The sequence below is a fragment of the Eleutherodactylus coqui genome, chromosome 11 (assembly GCF_035609145.1).
Source record: "Eleutherodactylus coqui strain aEleCoq1 chromosome 11, aEleCoq1.hap1, whole genome shotgun sequence".
Classification (NCBI taxonomy): Eukaryota; Metazoa; Chordata; class Amphibia; order Anura; family Eleutherodactylidae; genus Eleutherodactylus; species Eleutherodactylus coqui.
In genome coordinates, this window is record NC_089847.1 from 73,858,344 (window position 1) to 73,885,445 (window position 27,102).

General features: G+C 42.3%; 1 protein-coding gene across 10 annotated transcripts in view; it reads left to right on the forward strand.

Annotated features, from left to right (window-relative positions):
* NRXN2 (neurexin 2) overlaps window positions 1-27,102 on the forward strand; it is a 693,278-nt gene that overhangs the window by 205,366 nt on the left and 460,810 nt on the right. For all 10 annotated transcript variants that reach the window (XM_066582621.1, XM_066582619.1, XM_066582620.1 and 7 more), the window contains 2 exons: window positions 2,367-2,486; window positions 7,754-8,141. In XM_066582621.1, coding sequence (XP_066438718.1) covers window positions 2,367-2,486; window positions 7,754-8,141 — 508 coding nt within the window. The remainder of the gene's footprint in view (window positions 1-2,366; window positions 2,487-7,753; window positions 8,142-27,102) is intronic.

Genomic DNA, 27,102 nt, shown 5'->3' on the forward strand with positions numbered 1-27,102 from the left:
ATGTGCCTGAGAAGCGAAAGCTAGCTTGGCTGGTCAAACTACTGTAACACAAACTACTGTAAAAATGACTGCTGGCTATGATAGAAAAATGCCAGGACACACAGTGCATCATAGCTTGCTGTGTATGGGGCAGTGTAGCTACAGAGTGCTCATGCTGACTCATGTTTACTGCAAAAAGTGACTGCAATGGACACGTGAGCATCAGAACTGGACCATGGGGCAGTGGAAGGCAGTGGCCTGGTCTGATGAACCATGTTTTGTTTTAGATCATGTGTTTGGCCGGGGGGCAAGTGCATTGCTTACCTGGAAAAGAGATGGCACTAGAATGTAGTATGGGGCAGGGGTTAAAAGCTAAAGGCTCATGGGCCCGGGTACAAAAATTTATCTTGGGGCCCGCAACTTCTCTTAACCCCCTAACGCAGAGGCATAACTTGAACTCCTGGGCCCCAATGCAAAACCTGTAACAGGGCACCCAACTATAATGCTTAATTCATAGTACTGGATTCCCTGTATGGAGAAGAGAGGCCTTATGGGCCCCTTAAGTCTCCTGGGCCCTGTGCAACTGCATCCCCTATAGTTACGCCAGTGGTATGGGGAGAAAACAAGCCAAAAGAGGCAGTTTGTTGCTTTGGGCAACGTACTGCAGAAAAGCCTTGGGTCCTGGTAATTAATAGACTAAACTGGATGAGCATATGTCTTTTTTCTGCCTTAGAAATTATATTACTATGTGAATGTGACTTTGACACAAACCATCTACCTAAACATTGTTGTACATTAAGTAACCCCCTTCACAGCAATGATATTCTGCAATGACAGTGACCTCTCAACAGGATAATGCAGTTCAGGAATAGCTGGAAAAAACAATCACAAAATGTGCAACAGCACTCTGCAAGTGCCAAGAAGAATGCCAACACTGAATATATGAATTTTGAATTGCATTACTTCTATATTTAAAATGCTTATAAATAGGAGATTTTTAGCACACGTTTGATCACATTGTCCATCGGCCCCCAACAAGGCAAACTCTTTAGAAAAAACTATACATTAACAGACTTACAGTACCTCTTTTTGTGCATAGACCTCCAGAGGAAACTCAGGGCAAGTAGGATCCAGCTATTTTCTGCTCTAATTACAATCGTTTGGGGTAGGAGGTCAGACCTGGACAAATGGGTAGAAGTGTAAATGCAAGATGGAGGTATCTGCACTACCAAATGTACAATACAGAAAACAAGCTTAGACAGCATCTCCACTATATGCAGAGCACTATTACACATTTTGTCATTGTTGGCTTTGCACTACAGCTACATGCACCTGCCCCTATATAACACCTATTTCACCTAGCTGGATGCGCTTCCTAGCTTTGTTGTTTTGCAGGAATGCTTTGAGGAACATGACAAAGAATCCAAGGTATTAACTTGGCCTCCAATTCCCAGATCTCAATGTGATCAAGAAATGTGGGATGTGCTGGTCAAACAAGTCAAATCCATGGAGGTCCTGCTTCATAGCTTACAGGACATAAATGATGTGTTGCTAACATTTTGATGCCAGATACCACAGGACATCTTCAGATGTTTTCTGTATTCTATTTCTTGATGGGTCAGAGTTGATTAGGTAGCATGAGGGAGTCCTATTCAGTTTTAGGTATGTTTTAATGTTGTGGCTGATTGGTGTATTTGTATACCAGTAGTACTATGTATGTACTGTACAGGACGGTAATAATTCGAGCCAAGCATAACCACAACAGGAGTCATTTTGTAGACTAACTACCCTGTTTCCCTAAAAATAAGACATACCCTGAAAATAAGACATAGCATAATTTTCCAGGATTTTTGCGGATGCAAAATGATTTTTAAGGATTTTTGAGGATGCTTGAAATATAAGCCCTACTCCAAAAGTAAGTGCTGCTTACAGTTAATTAAAAAAAGTCAATTTAAATAGTGTCCAGGCAGCTATATATGTAAAAAAGTTAAATCTTTTTGAGCAAAACTTTATATAAGACACTGTATTATTTTCAGGGAAACACGGTAGTAACCATAGGCAGCACCGTTAGCACCATACATTTGGTATTACTCTAGTGAGAAGTGATTTTTTTTTTGCTGGTTCCTTTTAAGTTCGACAATGTGAAGTGTTAAAGATCACCTATTTGAAGGGTAATATTTATATTAAAATAGAAAAACTGGAAAATATTAGGAACTACTTAATCGGCTGCTTTTTTTAAAAAAAATTCTTACATAACATTAGTGTAGCGAGCTTAACACATTAGATTCTACACGTCTATTTGTTGCAGTTTCCATCACTTCAAGATGTAGGTATGTGTTTCTAAAAGCATCAATGCCTTGATTTACACTGCACCCTACTCCTTTCAGGTAAGGGCCCAGAGACTTTGTATGCTGGCCAAAAGCTAAATGACAACGAATGGCACACAGTACGAGTACTCCGCAGAGGGAAATACCTTCAGCTCAGCGTGGATAATGTCACTGTGGAAGGTAGATATATGTGTTTGTTTTAGAGGATTACAATGCTTTTTCTGATTTAATCTTTATCAGTTGAATTGATTTATTGCTCTCTGTAACCCACATGAGATTTTACTAGTAAGACTTCAAACAACCATGCAGCAGTTTTTCCATTTACACTAATAGCACTTTATACAAAGTACAAATAATAAGTTAACCCTGAATTTAAGGTGCATGTAAAGCTTTTTCCCCCCCACCATTAGGCGCAATAGCTTATTGCTAGGATATTCCATAACTTCCTGACCAGTGGGGCTCTGACTGCCGGGATCCTGGATGATCCTCAGAATAATAGCGCTAGTAAAGTGCTGCCACTCCTCACAGTTATTCACTGAATTGCAGTTCTCTTGTCCAACTGCTTCGTAGAGAATTAGTACACAGCCCCATTCAATGGTGGACATAAGTGCCACTATGCAAGAAAAAAGCTGGGGGAACCTGGATGACGTTGTTCTCTAATTGATTGAGGTCCCAGAATTTGAATCCGGATTCATCATAACAATATAGTATGAAAATCCCTTTACATCAGTTTAAACATTAAGTAAAGAGAATTTTGGTCATATGAAAGGGATTGTGTCATCAGCTTAATGCTGCTCGAACCACAGGCAACATGAACCCGGGGCAAGGAAGCCTGTTGCCCCTGTGGTGTTTTTTTCTTAAATGCTGCAGCGCTTCAGAAAAAATACGCTTTGAAGTTTGGCTCAGAGCTAAGCTCCAAGTCACAGAGATGGACCTCTCTCCCCCCCCCCCCCCCCCCCCGCTGCATGCAGAGATACAGCTCTCTCTATACACAAGCAGGGAGAGGAGCTGTTATCTGCATACAGAAGGTGGGGAGAGGCCGCTGCAGCCCACTCCCGGGACTAAGAGCTCAGTTCCAAGTTAAGCCTTAAAATGCATTTATTCTAAAATATTGCAGCATTTCAGAATAAATCACCCTTGGCAGCCCGTGGATTGGGCAGCATGAATCTGATGACACAATCTGTTTAAACCTCCCGTACACAACAAGGTCGAGCAATTGCACAAAAATTAACAACAGTGAAACTATAAATGCATCGACCTTTCTTTGTAGAGTTAACAACTAGAGATGAGCGAGTATACTCGCTAAGGCACTACTTGCTCGAGTAATGTGCCTTAGCCGAGTATCTCCCCGCTCGTCCCTAAAGATTCGGGGGCCGCCGCGGCTGACAGGTGAGTTGCGGCGGGGAGCAGGGGAGAGCAGGGCGGAGAGAGAGATCTCCCCTCCGTTCCTCCCCGCTCTCCCCCGCTGATCCCCGCACCCTGCCAGCCCCCGAATCTTTAGGGACGAGCGGGGAGATGCTCGGCTAAGGCACATTACTCGAGCGAGTAGTGCCTTAGCGAGTATACTCGCTCATCTCTATTAACAGCACATCTATTTGCTGTACTTCTCTTGTAGTAGCTAAGTTGATTTGAGTTTATACAGATATTACCAAGAGAGAATCATGTAGTTCAATTTATTTGCAGTGACGTAACCTCTGGTATTACTACAATTCCCTCATAATACAGGAGAGGTAGGAAAGTATAGCATTCATCTAATATGCATTCTACAGATATATAATAATTACTTCACTATCCTCAAGCAACTATTGAACCATAAGATAATATCCATGTTATGATTGTAAGCTGTGAAGGAAAATTCTTACATTTGCAATTTTTGTTTCCATTTTTTTCAATATACTATATAGCTTAACTGAGTTCTTGTTTGTATTTTCATGAATACTAGAGCACCAGTATCTCTTATTAGGAACATATACACTGGCATGCCAAAAACCATGGGAAAGCAATAGGTAAACTGATTACAAAGAAGCCTTACCGCAGATGACGGCTTGGAAACAACTATTATCACCTGTCACTGTATAAGTTGTGAGGTGTTACCTTATGAGTGAGGTTGAACACTAGCCAGCATGCTAGGCATGATAGGGAGTCTAGATGGATGAGATATTTCATTTCTGAAGTTACGTGGGAATTTAACATTCCTCAATCCACAGGGTCAAATGTTTCCCGTGAAAACATCATAGAAGGCATTTCCACCAACAGTGGACAGCATAGTGGCTGCCGGTAGGTGCTCAATGATGAGGACTGGCGGAATCTGGGTAGAATTCTCCATGTGAACAGACAAACAACACATTCACATTTAATGCAGAAGGCTCTATACTGGTCAAGGCAGCGTTCTTTAGCTTCCATGCTGCCTCTGTTAACAGCAGGAAAGACATTGATAGAATGGAACAAGTCCAAAGGTGAGCTAAAAAAGGTGCAAGATCTCAAGAACAAAACTTGTAAGGGAAGACCTAAAGAACTTTATATGTATGGCCTGAAGGAAAGAAGCAAAAGGGGGGATGTGATCAAAACCTTAGAACATGTTGAAGATACAAATAGGGTTCAAGAGGGAAATGCATTTATTAGGAAGCTATATACTAGAACAAGTGCGCACAGTCTGAGATTACTTGAGGAGAAGATCAGAAGCAATGCCAGGAAATATTATTTTTCAGAGAGAGCAGTAAATGTTTGGAGCAGATGTGGTTGAAAAATCAACAATAAAGGTATTCAAGCATGCCTGGGATAATCCTATATCTATCCTAAGAGGGAAATAATATAAGGAATACTAGATGGACCATGTGGTCTTTTTCTGCCATCAGTTTTCTGTTTTCCATGTTTATGATACCAGACACAGCACCTGACCTGAGTTTGTAAGGTTGCTAGCTTGACCCTAGAGGACTGGCAACATGTGGCATGGTACCAATTGTTTTGGGCTTAAGATAGGGTTTGTATGGTGCAGAGCCCATGAAACCATGGACTCGAGTTGTCAACAAGACACTATGCAGGCTGTTGTTGTCTCCATACTGGTGTGAGGTGTGTTCTCATGGCATGGGTTGGATCCACTAGTTGGCCTAAACCCATCTTTGACCAGGGTCCACTATGTTTCACTGCTTGGTGACCATTTGTAGCCCTTCATGAACTTTATGTAGCCCCAAAATCATAAGATATTTTAGCAGAATAATGCACAGAAGTTGCGCAGAATTAGTTAGAGAAGCATTCTGGAGAGTCCCTACGAATAGTGGGGCCTTAACTATCACCTAGCATGAGCCCAATTGAACACTTAATGCTTGGTCTGGGTGAGAATGTGTGTAAGTGGGTAAGTAATTGGCTCAATGATAGAAAACAGAGTGTGATTATTAATGGTACATATTCTGATTGGGTTACCGTTACCAGTGATGCATCACAGGGGTTGGTATTGGACCCTATTTATTTTTATATAAATTTATTAATGATCTGGTAGAAGAATTGCACAGTAAGGGTGCCTACCACTTGCGATTTTTTTTCCTGTGATGTTTTGCGTTTTTTCTCAAGAGCAATTAGTATAGAATGTGTTCTTGTCCATCTGGGTTTTTTTTTTCTGTTTTGTGGGGTTTTTTCACATAGGAACTGTCAGTTGCATATGTCTCCTTATTTTTCTCTTAATGCACCCATGATTGTCAATGGAGGGCTGCAAAAAAATGCGCAAAAAACACCGCGAAAAACGCGCAAAAAACACGCGAAAATCGGCAACGCAAGTGGGTAGGCGCCCTAAAATAGCAATATTTGCAGATGATACAAAACTATGGATAAAAATTAACACAGGAGAGGACAAAATGCAGTTGCAAACGGATCTGGATAAATTGTGGGCTGGGGTAGAAAAGTAGTAAATGAAGTTTGACACTGATAAATGTAAGTTTATGCACATGGGCAGAGGATATACATGTCACCATTTCACACTAAATAGGAAAACACTGGGCAAAACTGACATGGCAAAGGACTTGAGGATTATAGTTAAATGTAAGCTTAACTGGAGCAACCAGTGTCAGGCAGCTGCTGCCAAGGCAAGTAGGATCATCGGGTACATCTAAAGAGATCTAGGGGCACACGATAAAAACATTGTTTTTCCTCTTTACAAGTCACTGGTCAGACCATACATGGAATATTGTGAACAGTTTTGGGCACCTGTACTCAATAAGGATATATCAAAGCTTGAGCAGGTTGAAAAGCAGGCAACTAAAGTAATAAATGTAATGGATGGCCTACAATACCCAAATAGGTTATTAAAACTGGGGTTATATAGTTTAGAAAACAAATACAACCTAATAACTATGTATAAATATATCAGGGGACAAGACAGAGATCTCTCCCATGATCTGTTTATACCCAGGCCTGTGACTGTAACAAGGGAGCGCCCTCTACGTCTAGTGGAAAGAGAGTTTCTACACCGACATAGAAGGGGGTTCTTTACTGTTAGAGCAGTGTGACCATGGAACTCTCTGCCTGAGGACGTCATGATAGTGGACTCAATAAAAGCACTTCAGAGTGGCCTGGATGCCTTTCTTGAGCATTACATGTTATAATCTCTATGACTTCAGAGGGGTTATTGATCCAGGGATTATTCTGATTGCCAGATTGGAGTCAGGAAGGAATGTTTTTCCCTTAAACAGGAAAAATAGGCTTCTAGCTCCTTGTTTGTTTTTTTTTGCCTCCCTCTGGGTTTACATTGAAGGAGGATAGGGTGAACTGAATGGACATGTTTCCTTTTTCAGCCTAACATACTATGTTACAATGTTACACTCATGGGATGTGGTGGAGAGGTCTATTCGAACCCAAAATTCTGCACCTACCATAATACCATAAAGTTGTGGGTAGCTATCCAAATGCCTCAATATCTCTCCTGACATATTCTGTCCACTTGTGCAATTGATGTGATATAGAATTTCTGCATATTGCCAGGTTAGAAGAGGTCCTATATGTTATTAGTTCCTGTCACATGAGTTTTGGCATGTCAGTATATAATGAAAGCATATTACCAATATTTTAGTTACAATTACAGATGAGCGAACCTACTCGTTTTGAGTAATTACTCGATCGAGCACCGCGGTTTTCGAGTTCTTCCGTACTCGTGTGAAAAGATTCGGGGGGCGCCGGGGGGGTGGGGGGAGGCGTGGCAGAGCGGGGGTAGCAGCGGGGAACAGGGGGGAGCGCTCTCTCTCTCCCTTTCCTCCCCCCCACTCCCTGATGCAACCCCCCACTCACCCACGGCGCCCCCCCCCCCCCCGAATCTTTTCGCCCGAGTACGGAAGTACTCGAAAATCGCGGCGCTCGGGTGAAAAAGGGGCGTGGCCAAGTACGCTCGCTCATCTCTAGTTACAATGTATATATTTTCCTACATATAAACTATAATCTTTTTGTATTTCTTGCTGTTATAGGACACATGGCTGGTGATCATACTCGATTAGAGCTTCACCATCTGGAAACAGGCATAATGACCGAACGCCGTTTCCTTTCAGCCCCACCTTCTAATTTCTTGGGTCACTTAACGGCTCTTCGTTACAATGGTGCCCCGTATCTTGACCTATGTCAAGATGGTGAATTAGGCAGACGTTGTGAACTTAATGCACGTGCTGGAGGTCTTCGTCCATTGCTAGCTGATCCTGTAGTATTTCGGTCAGGTCCAGCTTACTTAGCCCTTCCTCGACTACAAGCCTACGCTTCTATGCATCTTCTCTTCATGTTTCGAGGACGACACTCAGATGGACTCCTACTTTACAATGGAGGTCAAGGACCTGATTTTATTGCTGTGGAACTGGTGAAGGGGTGAGTGACATTATAGACTAAATATTTATGTTAATTTGACTTATGGCTAAGCTGCAGTAATGACTATGCAAAGCTTCAGTAATCATTGCTTTAAATATTGAAAAATAAAAATAAAACAAAAAAACTGCTCATAATACTTATACCACGTGGTGAATGCCGTGAAAATAAATCCCCTAAAATAATGCTGAAATTACTCATTTTGGCATTGCCCCCCACACTGCAAGAAATTAATAAAAGTTATTCAATACGTTGTATGTTGGTGAAATTTAAATTGGTTCCTATAACAACTAGAACTCATATCATAAAATACAAGATCTCATATGGCTATATTGACAAAAGAATAAAGAGTTTATGACCTCTGGAACATAAAAGGCTAAACAATTTACTGTTTTTTAAGGCTAAAATTTGTTATGTTATTAAAGGGTTAAGGTGGGTCTAAGGTGACTGAGTTATGCGCCAAATAAAATCAAAATCTACAATTTAAAGAGAGACATTTTTGGGAATGTTTTTCCAATTTTAATGTAACTGTTAGGCCGTTAAAGGCCCATTTAAACACAACAATTATCGCTCAAAATTTGCTCAAAAGCCGTCTTTTGAGCGATAATCTATGTGTGTAACTGTACTTACATCGTGGAGTTTTCATTAAGCCGTCGCTCATCGTTGTCTTCCAGCGTGCTGAAAGACAACGATGAGCTTTATCAGGGATTCACAGCGGGATACAGCTAATACTATTGTTTCAGCTGTATCCTGCTCCCTGATCACAGGCTGGGTATGAAGAACAGAGTTGTCCAGCTCTGTTCTCCATACCCCGCATCGAGTGCTCGGCTGTATAACAGCCGGGCGCTCCGTGCAGAAAACAGCTGGATGCAGAAGATAAGTGGGGACACCCCGCTTGTCTTCTGCATCCTCCGCTCCGAGCGATCGGCTGTATAACAGCTGGGCGCCCGGAGCAGGGAACAGTTGGATACAGAAGACAAGCAGGGACACGCCACTTGTCTTCTGCATCCTCCGCTCCGAGCAATCGGCTGTACAACAGCTGGGCGCTCCGAGCGGGGAACAGCTGAATGCAGAAGGCAAGCGGGGAAACCGCGCTTGTCTTCTGCATCCTCCACTCCAAACGTTTGGCTGTATAACAGCTGGGCACTCGAAGCGGGAAACAGCTGTATGCAGAAGACAAGCGGGGACACCCTGCTTGTCTTCTGCATCCTTCGCTGGCAGCTCAAGATGTTCGCTCATTTTGAGCGATCATCATGCGCTGTAAATGACACAGTGATTGTCGCTCAAAAGACATCTTTTGAGTGATAATCATTGTGTGTAAATGGGCCTTTAATTTGAGTTAAACTGTGATTCAGTTTTCAAAAAAGTCTAATTCATTTTTCTGTAGATGTATCTGTCTGAGGTTCTGATTTTCCCAGGATGAGTTGTATTTTTCAATGCTTCTATTTAATGTGCTATACACTGTACTGAAAAACATGTTCAATGTATTTTTACCTTTTTTTTAGCCCCGTTAGGGGACTGGAATTTGCGATTGTTTGATCACTCATACAGTATAATGCAATACCACAGTATTGCATTATACTGCATTCTGACAGACAGTCTATCAAGATGTGCCTTGGGTATGCCTTGATAAGCATTTGTTCATGGCAGCCCTGGGTGCCTTTTGAAGGCCCTGGACTGCAATGATGACCAAATGGCATCTCACAATCTCATCACTATGGGGCTGTTCCGAACCCCTGAATGTTGATCAAAACATGTAAATCCCAGTGTTAGAATTCACAGCAGCATTTAAAAGGTTAACAGCTCTGATCAGTATGAGCACTGATCACGGCTATGGTGTGTGTCAGCTGTCAAATACAGCTGGCGCCTGCTGAATATGGAACGGGATCAATACAAATGCCACATCTGGAAGATGTACATGTACGTCCTTTTGGGTGGAGTGGTTAATAAATGTGATGCATTATATAATTTATTTATCACAATCTAGACGCTTTCAAAACAGGAAAATGCAAAAAATGTCTAAAACACATGAATTTGTTGCACACTATCACAGTTCCATTGAAAATGTAATATTCGAGATAAAATCTGACAATGGTAATTTGTTTTCTTTTTTGATTTATTAAGAACTTGTAAATTGAATAACCAATCACCTAATCATTGTCATCATCGAGATTCCCAGTTTCAGGTCTCACACTAGCAAACCTTTTTCTTTGCTGATGAATAGAGATGAGCGAGCGTACTCGCTAAGGCAAATTACTCGAGCGAGTATTGCAATTTTCGAGTACATGCCCAGGGGGCGGGGGTGGCGGGTGAGAGCAGGGAGGAACGGGGGGGAGATCTCTCTCTCTCCCTCCACTCCCCCATGCTCACTCCTGCAACTCACCGCTCACCCCCGCCGGCCCCCGAATCTTTTGGGACGAGCGGGAATGTACTCGAAAATGGCAATACTCACTCGAGTAATTTGCCTTAGCAAGTACGTATGCTCATCTCTACTGATGATAGATCCTTTGGTTTTGAGATGTAGACACTCCTTTATGATCTGAAATATAGCTCATCATTTTAAAAGCAAATTCTATTGACTTCCAGTACTGTCATATAGGATATGCCTATCCATAAATTATATTCAGAAACATTCATTTAACATCTATTGTTATTCCAAGTTTCCAAGACCTGCCAGAAAAAAATTTGAAAAATTGAAACAACAAGCCCAAAGCTATATTACCAAGAGACTCTGATGATTATATGCCCCCTTCTGATTTCTTTCATTGCAGTGTTGTCATAGAGACCTTGTGTAGACTCAAATTACCAAATACATCAATGTCCCCAGATATTCACACACATAGCATGACTATTTATGCCACGTACAGAGTAGATGAACTGCAGATGGATATAAATCAGCTTTCAATAATTGAGCCGTATTGAGATTTTATATGATCAATTTCAATAAGCAGAAGAATTTGTTGAGACTATGCTAAAGATCAGAAATAAAACTATATATATATATATATATATATATATATATATATATATATATTCCTTAATGTTGAAATTGCAACACTTATGGCCCATTTGCACATAACGAATTTTACTCAAATTTCGTTAAAATGAACGAATTTGGGTGATAATTGTTCAACGTGAATGCAAAAAAATCATTCACTATTCATTCGCAGTTGGTTATCGCTGACTTTCAGTCAGCTTAAAAACTATCACTGGATCGATGGTTTCTCATTACATGTAAATGTTCCCTTCTCAGCGCTTCCCATAGGAGGTGGAAGCTGAGCGAGAAGTCAGCGAGAGGCCTGTGATCCAGCGATAAGTCTTTCAGTGTAAATGATCAGCACGAGCGCTGCTGACCTTAGCGGTGACGTCAGCGCTCGTGCAGTCGTTTAAATGACTACTGTGTAAAGTGCCATAAGAAGGACAAGCCGTAAGGTTATGCAAATCAAGGAAGTAGAAGATGTTGCTAAGATATACAAGTGTGGAAATTGTCAAGCACCTAGCTCTAATCTGTGACACGTTGGAGGGGCTTCAATTGTATAAAAGCCAGATCAAAAGCAAATTTTTTTAACTATATAAAACCGCAAAAATTGGATAAAGTCTTGTGATTTGATTGTTCGTCGATGCGCCAGTTATCACCTCTTATTGTGTAGTGTCCCAGAACATCATCCTGGTCCCCTCCATAAATGTTATACATGTTTGATGCATGTGGATGCACTGTGCAAAGCCTGTCTTTGTATTTCCAGTGTGTGTGTTACACAGCTGCGGCGCTCGAGAGGTTAACTCTAATAAAATCATTGCCTGCCTGTAAATGTATCAGTCTGTCATGTCATGTGGTGTAAGTGAGGGCATAAATAGGAGTGTTTGAGAGCGGGAAAAGGTTGTTGTTGTTGTACGGGGTTCCATCTTATTTGCTACCTCAATGCCACCGAACACAGAGCCACATGGAAGCACCTTCAGCTTCCTTCTGGTGAAGATGAAGGAGAAGGAGAGATATCCCGCAGGGACTGCATTTTGAATGGGAGTGGACTGAGCCACAAGTCTAAGAGAGAGCCTTTGTAAGTAATCACTTTTTCTGACAAGACCCAGTGCAGAGGTACTAATTCAAACCCACAAGTTTTCCTATGCGGTCATCCAAAGTTAGGATCCCCATGTAGAAGTACTGTCCTAAGTCATACCCATGCGTCTCCCGTGTGGGGTGCAAATCATAAAAGTAAATAATACCACCAGTGTGTCTGTGGAGTGAACTCTACCCCTTTCCTCCTCCGGAGTTCTCCAAGTCTAGGAGTGGTACCATACAGATAATGCAGACTGTAGGACCGGTTTCATCCTGTGTATCCTCCCTGACCTCTGAGATTCCTTTCTTATCTGCACTTGCCAAAGTTATTCTAAGTAAACTTCATACCGGGCCCTAACCGTTCCTTGGGACCCGAGGTAAAAGAAATCAGTGTCTGTGTTTATTCTCCGCCGTGTGATATATTGGCGTGTAGGAACTGTGGCGTCACCCGTGACAACTACTACCCCCATCATCCTGTTTATTGGCATTCCCTATCCTAGGGGTGTCAACGATGGCCTGCAATCCTGCTCTGGCCTTGGCTGCATGTCATCCCTCTGGGAAAGGAGCCTAGTAAGTGCCGCCGTGACAAGCCAACACTTAACCCTCCTAGCTCCCCACGTTTGTCAAGTGTCTGGGGTGTTGCAATTGCATTTGGAAAGGTATAGAATCCTTGAACTGAGAGACTTTGGTTTATCACTCCGGCAGATCGCTATGTGTGTAGGCTGAGATGTTAGCACTGCTCAACATTGTGTGTCCCTGTCGTTGGGAGAACATCAACAAACTCGAATGATAGCAAGAGGTGCACAGACACGAACTTCTGCATGGATTGATCATCAGATTAGAACAATAGCGTGTAGTAATCCATTCTGTACTGCAAATGAAATTGGACATCACAGTGTCTACAGAAACCATCAGAAGCACTTGCACAACACTAGCCTATGAGCCACATGTCCAGTAAGAGGTGTTCCATTGACCTCATGCCACCACTCTCAAAGGCTATCGTGGTGCAAAGCAAGATCGCAATGGAAGCTGGAATGGAGGTTGGTCCTCTTCAGCAATGAGTCCTGCTTTTGACTCAGATTCAATGATGGTTGGAGATTGGTCTGGAGATCATGTGGGCAATGCCATGAAGAGGCTTTCATCAGGGAATTTCACAATGGTCCTACTACTGGGATTATGGTGTGGGGTGACATAATGAACAGTACGGGCATTTCTCCAAAGTGACCTAGAAGCTGTTTTTCAACATAACAACATTAGGCTGCATGTTTATATTGATTCTGTGATTTCTATAATTCTTTAACTTTCCCTTTTTGGTCTTGAAATTTTCATGTTTCTGTATATATGCAGTTACATCTCAGGCAGATAGACAAATATTTACAGTATTGCCACCTGAGGCCCTAAAAGTGCTTTCTTTTTCCATTAAATGCATATATTGATACCACCCTTGGCCTATACAAATGCTGTCAGAGGCTACTTGTGTATAGTCGACCTCTTTTTCCACTTGTGTAGAGCTTGTTCACCACTAGATGCCTCTACGACGCAATTGAAGAAATTTTGCGCAGTTAGCAGAGTTTGAGAGGGGGAGCATTACTGGAATGTGAGAAGCTAGATGGTTGCATCAATTAATTACCCAGCACCTAGCCAGACTGTTAGGAGGTGTTGTGACCAATGGATGTAAGAGGGCACCCACACAAGGCAAACAGGATTAGGACGACCTTAACAGACCACCAGTAAGGAAGATCATTTGATCGTGTGACAAGCGCGAGCAGCTCCAACTGTTTAGCTGTCTGCCATCCAAAGACAAGAGGCGACATTTTGGAGGTCCATGTGTCTGTCAAAACGTTTTCTAGCTACTTGGCTGAAGGACATTTGGTCTCATGGCACCCATTACTTGTACTTCCTTTGACACCCACCCATTATTGCCTCCGTTTGCAGTGGTGTTGTAAACGATGAAACTGGACTGCTACGAAGTGGAAACGAGTTGTCTTCAGTGACAAATTGAGGTTTAGTTTTGGTGCTGACAACAGCCATGTTAGTGTCTGGAGACCTAGTGGTCAGTGTTTCAATTCTGCCTTTGCTGTGAAGCAATACACTGCCATCACTGCTGGTCTGATGGTCTGGGGGACCATCACATATGACAGTCAGTCACCCCTAGTGGTGGTATGAGGGACAATGACTGTTTAGTTGGGCTTCTGAGAGGCATTTTCCAGCAGGATAATGCTCAGCTGCACATAGTAAGGGTGTCATCAGAATGTCTCCACAACATTACCACAACCTTATGACCTGCCAAGTCACCAGATTTATCACTATTAGCACATGTATAAGACCATATGGGACGCCAACTTTGACAGCCTATGAGTTTGCACAATATAGAGGCTAAGTTACTTCGAATCTGGATTGATATGCCACAGGATACCATATGGAACCTGTATACCTCTGTGTCCGCTGTATCACATCTTGTATCCCAGCTAGAGGTGGTACAACAGGGTACTAGAGCCTCTATGCCCACCTGTATCACATCTTGTATCCAATCTAGACGCGGTACAACAAAGTACTAGAGCCTCCATGCCCACCTTTATCACATCTTGCATACAAGCTAGAGGAGGTTCAACAGGGTATTAGAGCCCTCATGCGCTCCTGTATCACATCTTGCATAAAAGCTAGAGGCCGCCTGCACACGAGCGGAAATCCCGCCGCGGGATTTCCCGCGGGATTTCCGCCGCTGAACGTTTGCATAGGAGTGCATTAAAATACGCACTCCTATGCAGACGGCCGCGCGAAATCTCGCGCGGCAAACAAACCGCGGCATGTCCTAATTTTCTGCGGGGCACGCACTCACCCGGCCGCCGGCTCCGGTCTGCGCATGCGCCGGCTGCGCGGCAGCCGGCACATGAAAGAGCCGGGGCCGCCAGGCGCGGGAGAGTACGCGCTCGTCCCTGCAGGCGCTCGGGTCGGATCGCGCGGCGAGAATTCTCGCTGTCGGATCCGACCCGCTCGTCTGCAGGCGGCCAGAGGCGGTACAATAGGGTACTAGAGCCTGAATGCCCACCTGTTTCACATCTTGTACTCAACCTAGAGGCGGTACAACAAGGTATTAGAGCCTCCATGCCCACCTGTATCACACCTTGCATTCAAGATAGAGGTTGTACAACAGGTTATTAGAGCCCTCATGCCCGCCTGTATCACATCTTGTATCCAAGCTAGAGGCGATACAACAGGGTACTGGAGCCTCCATGCCCACCTGTATCACATTTTGTATACAAGCTAGAGGTGGTACAACAGGGTATTAGAGCCCTCATGCCCGCCAGTATCACATCTTGTATCCAAGCTAGAGGCGGTACAACAGGGCATTACAGCCTCCCTTAATGTCCTCAGCTTTCTGCAAAAGATTATCCTTTTGCTCTGATAATGCAATCACTTACTTATATCAACATTACAATCACACACCTTCTAGATGCTTGATTTCTTTTTCCATTGAGTGGATAGATAGATAGATAGATAAATAGATAGATAGATAGATAGATAGATAGATAGATAGATACACTATACTGATATCTCTCATCTACCTCAGAGAAATGCACTTGTAACTATTACATGGTTTTGAAAACAAGCTATTACGGCCCTTCAGGTAACCAATCTTTCACCAGGATTTAATAGAGATTGGCTTTTTGAGAACTGCGTGTATCAATATGCCCAAGCAGGGAGATTAATCACTAATTTTTAGATGTGCATGGTTGTCATAGCAACACTTATTAAGGCTTGGAAATCAGTTGACCACTATAATCTATGGAAAACATAAGCGAAAACATAAGTAATTGTTAAAAAGGAGTATTGGGGCAGTGGTAATTCAATTAAGAGAACGAGTACGCTCTTTGTCTCACAAAAGCAACAGTTTCTTTGATGAAATGTAAGAGGAACATTTTTTTGATTTTGGTAACAAACCTGACAAACTTCTGGCCCATGCAATTCGGAAGCAACAAGAATGTACATTTGTTCCCTATATCCTCTCCAACTGTGGTACTCAACTTCATCTCTCAAACCAGATTGTAGAAGCATTCGGAGACTATTATAAATCCTTGTACAATCTTCAGAAACCCCTATCAGATTGCGGGAGAAAAATCACTAGAGAAAACATTTCTAATTATCTGGTTACATCTGAAATTGGCTATTTTTCTAGAGAGTCTTTATCAGTACTTGTATTACCCATCACTACTGAGGAGTTTTCAGAGGCATGAAAGGATTGTCAGTCAGGGAAAGCTCCAGGACATGATGGTTTATGTTTGCAGTATTATAAAAAATTTAGTGATATCCTATCTACACACTTGTTGTTGGCATTTAACTCTCTTACCTCTGGAGGTGCCTTACTGGGGGATTCACTCAAAGCTCATATTACTATCATCCCAGATGTGAAATTTCTCTGTTAAAAGAAAATAAAATACTTTTTGAACCCTAAAAAACGTTGGTGATGAGATTATCTCCTTATCTTAAGCCCTTAGTGACCAGCCCATTGCCTTTTTATGTCCTGGCCTGCTGGGCTTTATTCCCAGAGGACGTAAAAACATGCATCCTCTGGGAATGAAAGCCCTGCAGGCTCTGGACATGACAGCTAAAGCTAAAGTTTCACCTCCCGTCACGGACCCGATCTGTGATGGGAGGGGAAATTACTTAACCAAGGTCACCGGCGATGTCGCCAGATGGGATCCTTAGCCATCGACCTTTCCCCAGCTTTGGCATATGCGTCCATCGCCAAAATGGCGGACGTAAGGGCAGAAGCTGGGAAGGGCACAGGAAATTTAAAATGTCCTTGCTTCTGGCTGCTAAAGGTAGCCGAGAGCTCGGAGCAGTAACTGAAGGCCACAGTGAGCGGTCTCTGATCATGTGATCGCCGTTATTCAATGAATAATGGCGATCACATAAAAGTTAAAAGACAGTTAAAGTTTGATGCTCAGTTCAGTTTGGGCCCCGTTGTGCATCCAGACAGAAGATAAGGGCCACAATGGGTTTGTCTCTGAACACAGCACAAATGGGGTTATTCATTTTGGGTTGAAAGTCTTCATTCATATGTGTACTGTACGAAAAAAAACTATTTTTAAAATGACACAACTGCCAAAAAAATGAAAATCGTAATTTTTTTCTTTCTGCTTTGCTTCGATTTATTCAAAAACAGTGGCATCAAAATATTCACTACACCCCTAGATGAATTCGTTAAGGGGTCTAGTTTTCAAAATGGGGTCATATGTTGGGGTCTGCATCGTTTTGGCCGCTCAAGGGCTCTACAAGTGGGCAATGGGGCCTAAAACGCCTTCAAGCAAAATGTCTGTCCTGAAAGCCACCAGCTGCTCCTTTCGGCTTGGGCCCCATTGTACGTACGGAAAGAAGATTAGGGCCACAATGGGTATGTTTCTGAGCACAGGACGAATGGGGTTATCCATTTGGGGGTGCAAATCCTCTTTTTTATGTGCACTATAGAAAAAATCCTGTCTTTAACATGACATATTTGCAAAAATATGAAATTTATTTTTTTCTCCTCTAAATTGCATTAATTCCTGAAAACAAACTGTATGGTCAAAATACTCATGGCCCCCCTCAGTGAATACATTAAGGGGTGTAGTTTTTAAAATGGAGTCATTTGTGGGGGTATCTATAATTCTGACACCTATGAGCCTTTGCAATCTTGGCTCGGTGTAGTAAAACAAAGTGTTCCTCAAAATGTTATTAATCAATGTTAAATTTGTACGTCTCCTAAATGGTTAAAAAAAACTAACGTTTTTCAAATGTAAATAGATGGAAATATATATTTTATCAAAAATTTCTATATTATGTTTGCACATATTTGAGATATACACAAATTCTATTGGTCTATTTTTACCACCTAAATGAAGTACAACATGTGGCGAAAAAACAATGTCAGAATCACTTGGATATGCAAAACCTTTGCGGTGTTATTCCATGTTAAAGTGTCACATGTCAGATTACCAAAATTTGGCCTGGTCATTAAGGTGCAAACAGGCCTGTTCACTAAGGGGTTAATGAGATCATTCATGGAGATCAGGTGAGATTTATGCCTTTAAGGGAAGCATGTGATAATACTATTAGAGTTACCAATTTAATTTACTAGGCCATCAAAACCAAAGACCCCATGCCTCTTCATTCATTGACACTGATAAAGTGTTTGATCGGGTTAATTGTGACTTTATATTTAAAACTGTTAAATATCTGGGTCTAGATAATAATATTATTATTCAACATGCTCTCTCTGAAATACAGAGATTACCAATCTAACAAAAATATAGCAGATCCAGCTTTTCTTTCTAAATGGGAGAGGGATTTAGGACTGGTAGATCCTGAAGAGCAGAATGTTAGGGTATATATAGTGATTTAAAAATTATCTATTGTTAGTAATATACAGGAGGCGAGATACATGTTTTTATCTTATTGGTATAGACTACCTTCCAGAATACATACTTTATTTTCTTCTATCCCATCCATATATTGGAGATGCGTGCGAGAGGAGGGTATGCTAATACACAAATTCTAAGACTGGCCTTTGTTGGCAAACTTTTGGACAGAGGTATGGCGTATATCTTCTAAATTCACAGATTTTTCCTTCCTGAAATCCCTCCTGCCTTTATACTACTCGACCTCTATGACATGCCCCTCTATAACAAGCCCTATTAATGCTTTCAGGGCTTGTATACCAGCCCTTTGGAAACAAACTAATCTATTCGCTGTACACCAGTGGTTTAAAAGGGCTCAGGAGATGATGATGATGGAGAATCTCACTTCTTCTATTAAAGCTAACTACAAGAAATATCTCAAGGGCCTTGTGTAGGTCAGAGTGTTAAGGCAGCAGTATCCTAGCTCGCTAAGAACCTGAAGGTTGCAGGTTCAATCCTCACGTGGTTCAGGTAGTCGGCTTAAAGGGGTTGTCCCGCGAAAGCAAGTGGGGTTCAGCACTTCTGTATGGCCATATTAATGTACTTTGTAATGTACATCGTGCATTAATTATGAGCCATACAGAAGTTATTCACTTACCTGTTCCGTTGCTAGCGTCCTCGTCTCCATGGAGCCGTCTAATTTCAGCGTCTAATCGCCCGATTAGACGCGCTTGCGCAGTCCGGTCTTCTCCCTTCTGAATGGGGTCGCTCGTGCCGGAGAGCTGCTCCTCGTAGCTCCGCCCCGTCACGTGTGCCGATTCCAGCCAATCAGGAGGCTGGAATCGGTAATGGAACGCACAGAGCCCATGGTGCACCATGGGAGAAGACCTGCGGCCCACCGTGGGTGAAGATCTCGGCGGCCATCTTCGCAAGGTAAGTAAGAAGTCACCGGAGCGCGTGGATTCGGGTTAGTACTATCCGTTTTTTTTTTTTAAACCCCTGCACCGGGTTTGTCTTGCGCCGAACGGGGGGGCTATTGAAAAAAAAAAACCTGTTTCGGCGCGGGACAACCCCTTTAAGGTTGACTCAGCCTTCCATCCTTCCGAGGTCAGTAAAAAGCTTGCTGGGCGTAATAAATTACCTAAGAGCGCTTAAGAGGTTGGCACTATACAAATAACAAGTCAAGACATGGTATTATTGGATATGTTTCCAAGAGTCTTCTAAATATAAATCTCTTTTGTTATAATAATATCTGTGAAGAGACCAACAATGGCTTCAGTTGTTAAATAAATTTACAAAAAAAAAATGTATTTTTTTCCACTTTCCTTTCCTATTTGCACCCGGGGAGCATTCTTTCTTTCTTTCTGTTTTACTCAGTTGAGTTTAGATAATAGTATATAATTTCTTTTTTCATATACGGTGCACAATGTATTTTACGTTATACGTTATATACTCTAATTTTGTAGATTTCATGGCCAGTTTGTTCTTGGGAAATTAAATAAGAGCTTTGCAGAATGTGTAATCGTGATACTAACTTTCCATACACAATAGATTCTATCTCAGCTTTTGCCTTCAGTATCCCTGCCCTCTCCATGTTAAACAGTTATGTCATTCCCAATTGATACTAATGTACAAGGAACATTAAATATCTTTTATAAATGTTGAATCCATTTATAAAATACATTTTTGCTTAATACCTTTTTTTATTTAGAATGTTTCTCCCAAATTCTATATACCTTGAAGCTCTATTCTCTTATGTTCGTTAACTCCACATGCTTAGACTTAAGAGATGTTTGCTTCTGTTGCATTTATTTACATGTCCAAAGCAGAGTATTGTTCACACTATATCTAACTAGAGATGAGCGAGCATACAAGTTCGAGTCCGCGTTATTCGAGTCGAGCTTTTTGTAAAATTCGAGAGCTCTACTCGAGTAACGAACCCCATTGACTACAATGGGAGACTTGAGCATTTTTGTATGTGGGACGCCGGGTGTCGAACTGTTTTTTTTTCTCTAGGTTTGTCTCTCTCTCTCTCTGGGCTCCCACCCACTTGCCTGTTTTTCACGCGTTACAGCTTGCTTTTTTTTCATGCCATATAAGCTCCTTCACACTTGCGTTTTTTTCACGCGTTATAGCTTGCCTTTTTTTCATGCTTTATTGCTGCTTTTTTTTCACGCGATTGTCAATGGGACTTTCTAATGTTAAAAACGCACCAACTTGCAAAGCGTTTTTAACATTAGAAAGTCCCTTTGACAATCGCTTGAAAAAAAGGCAAGCTATAACGCATGAAAAAAAGCAAGCTATAACGTGTGAAAAAAAGGCAAGCTATAACGCATGAAAAAAAGCAAGCTATAACGTGTGAAAAAAAGGCAAGCTATAACGCGTGAAAAAAAAGCAAGCTATAATGCGTGAAAAAAAGGCACGTGGGTGGGAGCCCTCTCTCCCCTGCCTACCAGACACAAAATTTGCCAATAACGTGCACTGCGTCGCGGCGGAGAGGGGCCAAAACAGGCACGTCACAGCGGGGAGGAGCCAAAAACTGGGGCGGGGTCGAATGCGGCTTGATGCTCGTTCGAGTAACAAGCACCATCGAGTACGCTAATACTCGAACGAGCATCAAGCTCGGCAGAGTATGTTCGCTCAACTCTATATCTAACCCATGCACATTGCTGCATGGAATTTGATAATAAAAAGGCAGCACTAAGCAGCAAATGTTTACAATGTTTTACATTTTACAGTATATTTCAAACTCCCAGAAAATTTCTAATTCAATTAAAGATACAGTGTTTCATAAGAAGTTCAAGATGGGTTGTAAGATCCCAAGCAAAGCTTAGTTTTTTTCCATTCCATGTGTTCATTGTCCATTTAAGTTTTCATATAGAAATACAGTATACGGTATAGAGATGGTCTAGGTGCAGAGCTCAATAACAGGCTGCATCACGTAGCACAGTATGTAAGGCTGAAAAAGACATATGTCCATCCAGTTCAGCCTATTATTATTCTCCTGCAATGTTGATCCAGAGGAAGGCAAAAAAAAACATCAGATAGAAGCCAAATTTTCCTCATTTAGGAAAAAAAGGTCCTTACGGACTCCAAAACTGGCGATCTGAATAATTCGTGGATCAATTATGCTTGTGAAGTAATCTTGTGTGCATATAATATCATTACAGTCAAGAAAGGTGTCCAGACCCTTCATGAACTCTTTTAGCAAATGTGCTATCACGACATCCTCAGGACTCAGTCACACGGGCGCCGATCCGCCCGTGTTTCAGGACGATAAAACGGCCGCACTGCAGGTGCGGACGAATCTCCGAACCGGACGGAAAAAAGAACATATGGCTGGCAATGGAGCGGGTCATGCGGAGATTCGTTTGACCTGCAGTGCGGCCGTTTTATCATCCAGAAACACGGGCGGATCGGCGCCTGTGTGACTGAGCCCTCTGGCAGAGACTTCCATAGTCTCACTGCTCTTGCAGTAAAGAACCCCCTTCTACGTTGGTGTAGCAGCCTTATTTCTTCTGAACAAAGAGGATGCCCCTTTGCAGAATGGTCCTATAAAAAATTATATAGAGATATAAGAGGGAGGAGTCAAAATATTTAATGAGTCAGAGTAAATTATTTTTTATAAAACTTTTAATATGTTGATCTACTTGCGAGGTATAGAAGTCACAAATAATTTAATAATTCTGGAGCCGCCCTCCCCTTTAGATTAAATGTGGTGCTTTTTTGCTGAATATACCAATACATGAGGACTGTCAGATGTATGGAAAGTCGAAATAAATCAAGGAGAGTAAGGACCCTGCACACGGGCGGAAATTCCTGCAGAATTTCCGCCCATGCCCGCTGCCATAGGATTGCATTAGATAACGCAATCCTAGGCAGACGGCCACGATTTGTCTGCATGAAAACAAATCGTGGCATGTCCTATTTCTGTGCGGGTCTCGCAGAGGCCCGCACAGAAATGTCAGCCGGTACACAGCGCAGAGAGGAGACGCCGGGAGCGGGTGAGCTGCAGGGCTGTGCAGGGGCACGGGTCAGCATCCCGCTGTAAGAATTCTCGCAGCGGGATCTGACCCGACCGTCTGCAGTGGCCTAAATGTTTTCCATCCAACTCAATTGCTAAAATGATTCTAAACTGCACACTTGGGTTAGAAGGGAGGCTGGTGTTGATAACTGTGAATAAGCAAAAAAGAGAAATATGGGCTCACCTCACCAGCAGTATCTTCCAATGTTGCAGGAAGATCTGAATTTCAATGGGAGCTCCGTCCTCAAACAGCCGGCGGCAGACGGCTAAATTCCATATAAAGAAAAATAGAAGTGGAGAGGAGCTGCTACGGTTAAAAAAAATTTTTCATACTTTATTGAATAAAAAGCATACAGCTCACAGGTCCACGCTGAACGCGTTTCGGCTACAGTAGTCTTTGTCAACAGCACTTTGTTGACAAAGCCAACTGTAGCTGAAACGCGTTCAGCGTGGACCTGTGAGCTGTATGCTTTTTATTCAATAAAGTATGAAACATTTTTTTTAACGGTAGCAGCTCCTCTCCACTTCTATTTTTCTTCATATGGTGTTGATAACTACCTGCTGACAAACTCCTAGTTACATAGGTTACCTAATTGCTATTATGTGTTTCAGTGTTACTTTAGTATCATACAGATAATCTCCCAGTCTGAATACAGACAGACATTGAATGGAAATCATTATGATGCCAGTATATAAAAAATCCTACTCTTCATGTGTGCAGTGTAAAATGATTGTCAAAAGAGCCACAAATTGTGTCTCACACTTTCTTCACTTCTTAGGTAAATGACACTGTGAGCAACAGGATAACTATGGTTGGGCAGTTCCTTTATGGCTCAGTCAGACGGGCGTTTTTTATGTGCGCGTGTTACTTGCGTTTACGATCCGCATCTATTAAGAACCAATGCTTTTCAATGTTAGCGGCCATATGCCCGATATTTACCTGCGCACAAAAATGCGCAGTGGTAAATATAGGGCAGCGGTTTTTAAAACGCAAGTAACTGCGGCATCCGTCTTTTTTGGATGTGAAACCCCTGGATGCTGCCATATCCAGGGGCTACACCTTGTGCGCAATGGGGCTGGCGGCAGCAGCGCCGACCCCATTGAGAACATATAGTGAAGATCGCGATCCTCTGGTACAGCTGTGGCACAGGAGCGCAATGTTCTCCCATTGAAAGCAATGGGCTGCTGGCAAGCCCTGCATTGATTTTCAGGGAAGGGCTTTAAATATAAGCCTTTCCCTGAAAAATCATCCCTAAAATATGTAAAAAATAAATAAAAATATATACTCACCTCTCCGCAGCTGTCGGGGCTCAGGCACATCCAGCCGGGTTTTCACCCTGCACTGCTCTGCACTGCTACTGAATGACAGCTGAGAGCTGCCTCTGATTGGTCACAGTGCTCAGACAATCAGAGGCAGCCCTTTCAACAGGCGGGGATTTTAAATCCCCGGCTGCGAAAGCACTTTAGAGCAGTGCAGGGAGAAGACTTGGCTGGAAGCGAATGAGCCCCGGCAACTGCGAAGAGGTGAGTATATATTTTTATTTATTTTTCACCTATTTTAGGGATGATTTTCAGGTAGGGCCTTATATTTAAAGCCCTTCCCCGAAAATCACTGCAGGGCTTGCCAGCAGCCCATTGCTTTCAATGGAGCCTCTGTATTCAATGGGATAGCATTGCGGAGTTGTGGCAGAGGATTTCTTCATCTCTGCAGGGAGTCTCCTTATCACTGGACAATGTGACAATGCTCTCACAGTGTCCAGCGACAAGGGGACTCCCCATGAAGATGAAGAAATGACAGCTGTGGCAGAGGATTGCGATCTTCTCTGTATATCAATGGGGCCGCCACCAGCCCCATTGACCAAAGGTGAAATCCCTGGATGTAACAGCATCCAGGGGTTTCACATCCAAGGAATCCCCTGCTGCAGCTGTCACAACCGCAGCAGGGAATAGCGGTCAGCGCACTTTATGTACGCATAAATGCAGCCAAATGTATTTTTTTCAGTGTGACGCCCGCTTCAGTCACGCAACTGTTTTGTGCGTTTGCGCTCTGCGCACAAAAATTTGCATATAAAAAAGCTCGTCGGACTGAGAGATTAATTACACAGACACAGGAATAAAAACTCACAACAGGATAACATTAAACAATACATGATTCAATTTCAGATTCATCTTTTATATGGTTACTAATAACTAAAAGCTAAAAAATGGGCCTCTAACTTTAAAGAAGACTAAAATTATGACAACTGCAAAAAATGGCCAAATTCACATCAAAATCGACAACAAGGCCATAGAATCCGTGCGAGACTTCATCTTCCTTGGTTAAAAAATTGACCAGGCTGGAGAATCTATGCCAGAGATAAAACCCCAGCATTTGGGGTAAAGCGCAATGCTAAACATGGACAAAATCTGGAAAAGTAGAGATATTAATATAGCAACTAAACACAGGATAGTGCAAACCATCGTTTTCCCCAGAGCCATGTATGGATGTGAAAGCTGGACTGTGAAAAAAGCTGATAGAAGGAGGATTGATGCGTTTGAGCTGTGGTGCTGGTAAAAGCTGCTGCGTATGGCCTGGATGCTAGAGTAACAAACAGAGAAGTCCTGAATCGTATAAGATCCGCTATATCACTGGAGGACAAGATGACCAGACTCAGACTTACGGATTTTGGCTATGTAATGTGAGCAGAGTCGCTAGGAAAATCTATAATGCTTGGACAAATCAGTGGCAAAAGTAGACCCGGCCACCAAAGGACATGATGGCTGATACTGTCAGAGCTGATACTGGCATGGCTATCACACAATTGAAAGAAGCAGTGCAAAACCGAAAAACATGGAGGGAGCTCGCCTTTAGGGTCGCTGAGGGTCGTGAAGACTAAACAGCTAACAACAACGGCATTTAGTACCATCGTGGCTTGTGGGGGCTATCTCCTACTTGTGTGTATAGGCTAGTTCTCTGTGATTGCATTAAATTATGGAAAAAGCATCAAGGACCCAATGAATAGTTTACATTTTAAACCAGATTTTGTTCTACTGGAGATAAAAAGAGGAATTAAGAAGCAAAATTTAAAAATGTACTTTCTGCTATTCTCTTTGAGGGCAGCATAACATAGTGACAGAAATTCTGATTTTAGCGGTCTATCATATAGGGTTGAGTACAGTGGTTTTTACGAACTTACATCATGTTTCTGCAGCTCATGGGAAGAGATGAATCCAGTTTATTCATGAGGAGGACCTATCAGCCCCACACATCCTCCCTGATTGGCAGTTTTCTCACTATGCAGTGTTATAGATAGAAGACTGGTAGTCATGGTGGATGTGTGGGGTTAGCAGGACCTCGTGGATAAACTGGACTCATCTCATGCTGAGAGTTGCAGAAAAATACAGAAACAAGCTGTAACTTCTTCAAAACCACTGCACATTACCCCATAAGTGATAAACCGCTAGAATCAACACGTCTGTCACTACTTTATGCTGCCCTCGGTGAAGACCGCATAAAGTATGTGACAAATATCCTTTAAAGTGTACTTGCACAAGCATTTGGGGGTATTGTGGTTGACTGCAGTCACACTTGAATTTGCGAATCTTAATCACAGTGGTCCATATAAATAAGATCTAAAGTAGTATAATCTAGGCACTAAGAAGCCCTTATAGTTCTAGCTGTAGCTACAGAACTGCCATGAAGACAACACCCTGGCCACAGGTGATTTCATCTTCCTCAATTGGTGGATTTACATTGCCTATTTAAGGGCCTTTTATGTTCACAGTAACAGTCTTTTGCCTAATATTTAGGCTATGTAAATATGCCAATGTACAAGCAAATGAAGCCCATATTGTGTCAGAACTAGGGTTACTCTGGTGGGCCAGTCGCACTCTGCATATAAGCAATAATCATTCATATATCAATTATGACAAATGATTAAAAATCAGAAAAAGCAGCAAAAAATTATCATACTTTTAACTAAAGTAATGAGAAATTGTTTTTTAAGAGCTACATACTTGTTCCATTAACTCTAGCACATATGTCTATACAGTATTTCAGAGGGAGGCTCCTGCTCTACAGAGCTCAGTGGGACTATGTATTACAGATGAAATTTGTGCCATGTAAAATGTGCTGCTAGCCACAAATTTCCCCAGCAGTAACAAGTTGGAGCTTTCGGCAGATACCCATTCAGAAAAGGGGTTGTCCAGATTCTGTAACACAATACCTTTTTTAAAAGACGTATTCGGGGAATTTAACCAAGAGTCCGCTACTCGGGTCACCTGGCAATCACTTGATCTTAGCCCCTACACTTATTGCAGTGGGCCAGCTGTTGACAGCTTCATCCCCATTGGGGTCGAAGCTGGAAGGGCTACATGGGGTATAGCTCCCATTGATTTTAATATAAGTGTAGCATTCTATTACACTCAAAGGCTTCATTCCAATTGAAATCAGCTATACCTGAAAGTGGTTAAATGCCCATAATAATAATAATCTTTATTTGTATAGCGCCAACTTATTCTGTTGAATAC